The sequence below is a fragment of the Hipposideros armiger genome, unplaced genomic scaffold (genome assembly GCF_001890085.2).
Source record: "Hipposideros armiger isolate ML-2016 unplaced genomic scaffold, ASM189008v1 scaffold_78, whole genome shotgun sequence".
NCBI classification, from domain to species: domain Eukaryota; kingdom Metazoa; phylum Chordata; class Mammalia; order Chiroptera; family Hipposideridae; genus Hipposideros; species Hipposideros armiger.
Window position 1 is genome coordinate 4,393,860 of NW_017731428.1, and position 7,695 is coordinate 4,401,554.

A 7,695-nucleotide genomic window follows, 5' to 3' on the forward strand; every position below is an offset into this window, starting at 1 on the left:
CCTTTTCTCAAGTTCACCTGTCCCTTAAGTCATCCCTCCTCCCTTACAGAGCAGCGAAGAGGAGGCTGAAAGGAAAGGCAGGAGAAACTTTCTTCCCAGTATTGGTGAAAGCTCTGAATCCCCACAGTATGTGCCACACAGTGTGGACCAATTTGGCAGCGCAGAAAAGGGATAGATGGCTCTCGCTGCATCACTCTCTCGAGGAAGCTTTAAAAGGATGGACCACTTTTTAAACTGAGTCTCACATTTGAGGGTGAAGGGATGAGGTAGTTACATAAAACTGTACATTAGTCAGGACTTAATGCATAATTTTAAGAAGTGTTGAAAAAAATAACCGCCAGGGGCACAAGTTCAAGCCAAGAGGACAGAAAACCACCCTGACATAGAAAGCAATTAAATCAAGTATGCTGAAATACGGAAGGCTTAATGCATTTATAAAGTTATCAAAATTCTCACTTCTCAGCAAAACCTTTGCCCTAAAGAATTCTGTGTCATTCTTTGCAAGGCACTGCACTTGAAGTTCACCAAATAGGACTTATTTATAGAGCATATTGTCCTCTGCCTGCCCCTCCCCCCAATCTCCCACAGCTGTCACTTACTGTGAGTTCTTTGCTTTTAGCAAAAGGCCACCAGCCGCGTACACGTTTTTGCTGGAATATGGAGATCTTATTCTCCTCATTTGTATTTTCAAACTTGGAGATAACACAGGCTTTGGCAGACTTGGCTGCTCGGGGGAAACTGTTGAGGTTCATTTCCAGGGTGCCTGTGAAGAGAAGCCAGTAACAGTTATGGAAGGGCTTTTAAAATCAATCAACATCCTCATCCACCCATCCACCCACCCATTCACCCATCCATCCACCCACCTATCCATCCATCCATCCATCCATCCATCCATCCATCCACTCACTAGTCATTCAATCAGCACCACCTTGGATCACTAGAATGTGCCAGGTATTAGGGGTACAAATCTGACCAATACGTGTCTGGTGCCCTCAAAGCATGAATAACGTGGCAGCAAGTAGAAGGCAAGAACAGAGCCACAATATGTAACATTCAAGCGTCAGTTTCCAGTGCCATCGCTCCTGGCACCTTCTCTGCTCCCTGAGTGTAATCTGGCTCACCTGCCTGTCCTCTGAGCCCTCCCCTGCCTTAGTATAGGTCAGCCTATGGGAACCCCTTTCCTGCACCTCACCTCTCTCTTTGAGTCCGCTAAACCCCTCCAGGTCGGGAACTAAGTCTTACTGTATTTGTAGCAACTCTACAAGACTTTAGTGGGCTCTCACCAATGTATTTTCAATGAGTGAATGAATATAAGGCAGTGTGAGATAGCACCATGAGAGCATCATATATCTTTTTAAAAATAGCCTATCCCTATTACAAAAGGAACATTTATTAATTGTGAACATTTAGAGCATGAACGTAAGCAGAAAATAACAGGAAAAATTTCCATCATTCCATCCTCCCAAAGTTGACCGCTGCTCTATATGTGCATTACTTCTTATCCTGATGTTGGTCTTTCTCTCCTCCTGCCTGTCTCTGACTATCACTTTCTCCTACACATATAAACATATATGTTACTGAAAGGGTTTCTTTTTTCCAACACTTTTTTCCCCACCTAATGCATCTTGTGCAACTATTCACCTCATTAAATATTCTAATATTTTAATGGCTGCAGGCTTATCACTTAATGAGTGCTTACTATGTACGAAGCACTGTGCTTAGTGTTTAAATTGTATTATCACATTTACATCTCCCCAAATCCTCTGAGATATGTAATACTACTATCCCCATTTTTACAACTGAGGCACAGAGTGAACCAAAAAATTTAACAACTTCTGAGTGGTAGAGCAAAGGTCAATTTTTTACGTCTGTTTGAATATGTGTCCTCCACCATATGGGTGCACCATGACTTGTTCAGCCAATACCCTGCCAATGGCTATTTGAAGTGCTTCCAATTGTTTGCCATCATAAATAGCAATGAAATTATTATCCTCATGGCTAAATCAGACCAAGCTCCCCCCGAAACTGGGACAAAACCCGTGGCATTGATATGAGCTTGATGAAGCCACTGGCTTACCCAGAAAGTCATCCGAGGACAGCCTTTCAAAATCCCAAACCTGGAGCACCAACACAGCTGGCGTCTTACACTCCATCTTCTCTAAGGAAAAGATGTTCTCTCTCTTGGTAATGACCATTTGCTTCTCGGCTGGGAGGTACTGAAACGGAAACAGGAAGCGCCAGTTGAAGTTCCCCTCTCCAGTCAGGGAGTTGTAATGCACATCTGTCTCTTGCTTGTCATCTTCCAGACCCTTTAGCCACCTGAAGAAAAATTGAAACAGAGTTGAACGCTTTCAGAGCACATTATCCAGGCATCAGTAGAATCCAGGGTGAATGAACAAGCTTCAATGTGGTCGTGGTTCATAGTTTTAAGATTAGGATACAGTTAGATTTAGATGCAAGCGTCCATTGAATTTGAAAGGGGGAGATAGGGGCCAAAGGGCTTAAAACCGAAACAAGATTCTCATCCTAAGCCAGGTTGGGGAAGCGTCTCCAGTTGGTCTTGGGTAGACCTGAAGCCGCAAGCAATAAAGAAGGAAAATTTGGGAAATGGGACGTGAAAGCGTAATCAGTTTTCCCTCACCCTGGGAGCTCTCTTTAGACCTCGCATCAGGCCTGTAACTGGCCCTTCCTTCTGTGGGTGCCTAAAACCCAGCAGGCCTGTCTCAGTGTGGCACGGAGGGGATGAGGGTTGCCTGCACCCTCCTGGGTTTCTATCTTGACGCTACCACTTACTAACTGCGCAGCCAAAGATAAGTTATCTTTGTTTAACTTATCTCTGTGCCTTTGTTTCATCTGGAAAATAGAAGCAATGATAGTACCTAGTTCATAGGGCTGTTCTGAGGAATGGTATGAGATAATAACTATAAAGTGTTTTGTGTGCACCAAATTACCTACACTGTTATTTCTTCTTAGTATTATCTACGTTCCTCCTTCATCCCCAGCATAAAGGGAGCTACAGTTAACATTTTCCCCCAGTACTTAATTCATGGTGAATGAATTATTGAGCAGATAGATACTTTTATACAAACTCATTGGTAATTCCAAACCATGTGTTTTCTGAAAACAGACATCCCTCCTCCACAGAGCAGGGGAGGGTAAAGACCATTCTCTTCCCAGACAAGTGGTACCACTTGGGGTATGGACGTGATTATCTAGCTAAAGATGGTGCTCACTCAAGCAATATATATGTGGTATTTGTTATGAAGGAAGGAGTGAGCTGGATGCTAGAGGAGTGATGGAGAGTAAACAGAGATGGTCCTTGCCTTCATGGTGATATTGCCATGGAGGAAGGGGATGGAGGGACATGGGTAGGGTAGCAGAAGTCACCAGAGAGAGATGTGCAAAGGCCCTGTGGAAGAAGAGGTGATGACACATTCTAAGTAGGGAGAGAAGCTCAGTGCACTAGAGAGTAGAAAGTAAGGGGGAATCTTGATCCAGTGAGATGAGACTGGAGAGCTAGTCAGGGGCTAGTCATATGGGATATTTTAGGGCATATTAGGAATTTGAATCTTTGTCCAGAGAAAGTAGGATGCCATTAAAGGGTTTTCAGTATAGGACCAACATGACCAGATTGTATTTTAAAAAGATAACTCATGTTTCAACACAGAGAACCAATTATTGGAAGCAAGAGTGAATGTGCAGAGAGTAGTTCAGATGGTATTGGTATTTCAGTGGCTCCAGCAAGAGATGATGGAGGAAAAGGCTATGGTGGTGGTGTGGTGAAGGTGGAGACAGTAGACAGTGCTGATAGCTATTTGGGAGGTAAAATGGACAAGATTTAATGGCATACTAGAAATGGGAGCGTCAATGAGGAATATTTCTTGGTTGGGGAAGACAAACAGATACCAAGATGAGGCAGATATGAGTTTTTTTCTGAGGGTTTATTTATGTCACTTTTACTTCTCATTCTTCATCTCCTCATCTTTCTCCCTGAGTAGGGACTAAAGGGAAACCTACAAAGGCATTTGTGTCATAGCCAAGATGTAAGAGAGATACAAAATGCCTAGTTTCCTGAGTCCTAGATTGGTATCTTTTTTATGAGTAGAACTAGCCAATGCGAAGGTCTAAATTTTAGCTTTTGCATTAGTCTTACAATCTTCTTAACACTTAATCTTTCATCAATAACACTACAGCTCTCTACTTCCTTCAGGTATAAAGGTATTTTAAATGTCACTCAAAAAGTTTAGGTATCCAACAGTTAACTGAAAGAGGTGTTTATATAATAAGATTTCCTCCCAAAAACACTTGCATAAGATAATAATTCTTCACAAAATGGCCAAATAAGACAAATATTTGACAAAGACAGTGACTTCATGTAACAAGGTAAGAGGAAGTCTTTTTGTGGGATGTGGGTGGAGTATCTTCCCTGAGGCATATGTTTGGTTAAGGGTTAAAGAGGTGAGGAGGGGAAGGAAAGGGGGGATTGCATATGTTGATGAGCTTACCCTTTAACATAAATATCACTTGATTTTTGTCCTGTGAAGAAATTCTCATCCTCTAAAATGACATCTTCAGTATTCCAGATGGTTACTCTCAGTTCATATCTGGAATAAGGGAAGGCAGCATTAGGTTGAACACCTTGAAAGCTGAGTGAACCAGTGTCTGTATGATTCTGGTATTGCTTTGAGTCTATAGCTACCTCAACTTTATCAAGTTCAAAAATATCAACACTCAAGTTCTCGTTCTATCAACATCAAGTGTCCCACCTGGAATGACCAAGGCTGTGAATTTCTCTGAGCAGATCCTCCTTCCATTAACCAACATTTTTCAGAATGTTGAAGCTCAGGAACCCTTACCATAAAACAGGGGCCACCATTCCAATCTCCACACTACTACCATCACCACTACTCACCTCCTGCTGTAATGGGCCAGGTGAAAAGCGAGGTACAATTATCGGGTGCCAATTAATCAATGTAACATATTCGACACCAGATGAAATGTCATGATCTTTTAGTCCACTACCATGGTCTCTCCTCCTGAAGGGGGGCTGCAGCTGACTTACCCTTTGGGTTTCCTTGGTGAAATGTCAACAGGAGGACCCGGCTGAGGCATATCTTTGGGAAACATGTCCACCCACATCTGCAGGCGGCCCTAGTTAAGAAATAAACACCTCTTTGAGCTTTGAGGGCCATATCCCATGAGTAATTGATCATTCATTATTTTAACAGATCGCTTTACTAGAAATGGATATTAGATACAGCTTGGTAGCTTTATACATGTTTAGAATATTTGCTGACAAAGACAGAATTTACATTTCAATTAAGAATTAGTCAGAGCATATATTAAGAGCAGAAGAAGGGAAAAAACACCCTTATTGAGCATCTACTGTATGTAGACACAGGGCTGTGCACTTGATAAGCATTATCCCATTAACTCTCCCAATATCTGCACTGGGTAGATGTTATTATTCCTGCTTAGCGGACAAGCACACGTCTTTCCCATGCTTACACAGACAGTGCGTGGTAGAGTCTGGACTCAACCCTTGTGTGTTGATGCCAGAGACTCTACTCTTCCTACAGACTCTTAAAGATGAAAAAGATAACACTATCGGTCAGAAATACCACACTTCATTGTTTCCAATGTACTGTAACATCCATTATCTCCATTAATGCTCACCCAGCTACATTTCTGTGTTACGTATAAAGAAACTAAGGCTTAGAGAAGTCAAGGAAATGATCTGAAATCCTGCAGCTAATGAGTGGCAGAATAGGGCCTACCCTCCATTGCCTTGAACTCCATACATCAGACTTTACCCTGTTGCAAGGTACTTAGGAGGCCCTGTGGGGAGAAGGTCTGGTGGATTTCATGCTCAGATCTGTTGTGTACATTCTAAGTCCTCCATAAGCTCAGGCAAGTTGGTGAGAGATCAACAAGGGCTGGGGGAAGGGGTCAAGGGGGTTTTTATAAGAAGGAAGTGGGACTTCCACTAGAGTGGCCATTTAGGTTATGGGGGTGAGGGGCTTGGCTGGGGGGGAAGAGACATTCTGGGGAAGGGGAGACATAAGAGAAGCTTTAACATCTGGGAAGAGAAGAACCAAACAATGGAGGATTAATAGTCCTAGGGAAATGTGAGATTTATTCTCTCAAGATACATCGACATTCACCTTAAATCAAAAAGCCACATCTGACAGGAAGGATGCCAGTAACTAAGTGATTTAAAACATTGTAGTAAACTTCAGGAAACAATCATAAGCTTTTACATCTGATAAGGTTTTACCCTTTCAAGGCACCCCCTGACACATGCTATCACTAGGTTTACACTCCAACACTGCTGGGATAGTAAGGTGGGTCTTCCAGCCCTATTCTAGTTAGGTTCATGTGCTTTGCCCAAGTTACACAGTGAGCGAGTCCAGTGGGACAGGATGAGGGACTCAAACTGCCTGGGTGATATCCCAGCTCTACTACTATTTATCAGCTAAGAAACTGAGCAAATTCTTAAACTCTGTGAACCTCAATTTTCTTATCTTGAAAGGATCATATTAAGTACATGATGAGACTGTATTAAGGAATAAAAGTAAGGTGACCCACACAACCTCGTTTGCCTAGGAAAATCCCAGGGTGGGCCCCCTGTACCAGCTTAATTATTAATAGCGCCCCTTTCCACTCCCAAAATGGCCACAGTTTGGATAAACCATTCTGTGATCATCCTAATTATGTGAGATAGTTTATGTAAGGGACCTAGTGCATAGAAGGCTCTTCTTAACGTTTACCTTCTCTTCCCTTCTAACTTCTAACCCGGATTTCTAGTTACATTTTCCACACAGCTTCTTCTTGCCAGTTCTTCAAAGCAAACCACGATCTACTACTTCCCTGGGAAAACTAGTGCGCTGTGTGGTTACTGATAGGCTTTGGACAAGGCCTTGGGCATATTAGATGAGTTGGGAAGTTTCTGAATTGTCAGGATTCTTCCACAAGAGTTGCCAACTCAAATCCTAAAAAGGAAACAGCAGTAAGTCCGACGCTAACTAGGGCAGAGTTTCTCAACCTTGACATTGCTGATATTTTGGGCTGAATAATTCTTCGTTGTAAGGTTGTTTTTGTGTGTGCAGTGCCGGATGTTTAATAGAATCCTGACCTCTATCCACTAGATGCCAGGAGCACCCCCACCCACTTGAGATCACCAAAAATATTTCCAGGCATTGCTAAAGGTCCTAGGATGGGGTGGTGTGTGTGTCAAAATTGTCCCTGTTTGAGAACCATTATTCTAGGGCACACGAGATTGACTTTTAGGGGAAACGTCATATTCCTTGGGGATGAACACTCCTATTGGGGCCAGAACCGTCTTGGCCACTACCTGTTCCATTCCTGGCTTATCCTTGTGGTACAGTGGGCGAGTTTCTATGTGTTCAGGAACCAGCCTACATCCAACCTCTGGGATATCCTTCCAAGAGTGTAAAACGTTGAGGGCCAAGTGCTCATAAGACTCCACCATCTCATCTGCACGGAAGAGAGAAAAATAAAGAAACTCGTCAGGTGTGTGTTCCTGTAACAGGACAGTGATGGGGCTGTCAGATGCATTTTTCAACATTCCCTTAAAGGATTCTTTAAATATACTGAGGCATGAGAAAAGACCCCAAGAGAGGAAAAGGACAGAGAGAATGGGAAGGGCTGGGGGTAGAGTGGTGGCAAGGGGAA

The 7,695-nt window shown here is 42.9% G+C and overlaps 1 protein-coding gene across 1 annotated transcript in view; it reads right to left on the minus strand.

Moving 5' to 3' along the window:
• The window catches only part of FER1L6 (fer-1 like family member 6), a 117,051-nt gene that overhangs the window by 6,518 nt on the left and 102,838 nt on the right, over positions 1-7,695 (minus strand). Inside the window, exons 29-33 of the mRNA XM_019643430.1 lie at positions 7,355-7,497; positions 5,063-5,151; positions 4,506-4,604; positions 2,078-2,319; positions 600-763 (exon numbers count right to left, since the gene is read on the minus strand). Of these exons, the coding sequence (XP_019498975.1) occupies positions 600-763; positions 2,078-2,319; positions 4,506-4,604; positions 5,063-5,151; positions 7,355-7,497 (737 nt within the window). The remainder of the gene's footprint in view (positions 1-599; positions 764-2,077; positions 2,320-4,505; positions 4,605-5,062; positions 5,152-7,354; positions 7,498-7,695) is intronic.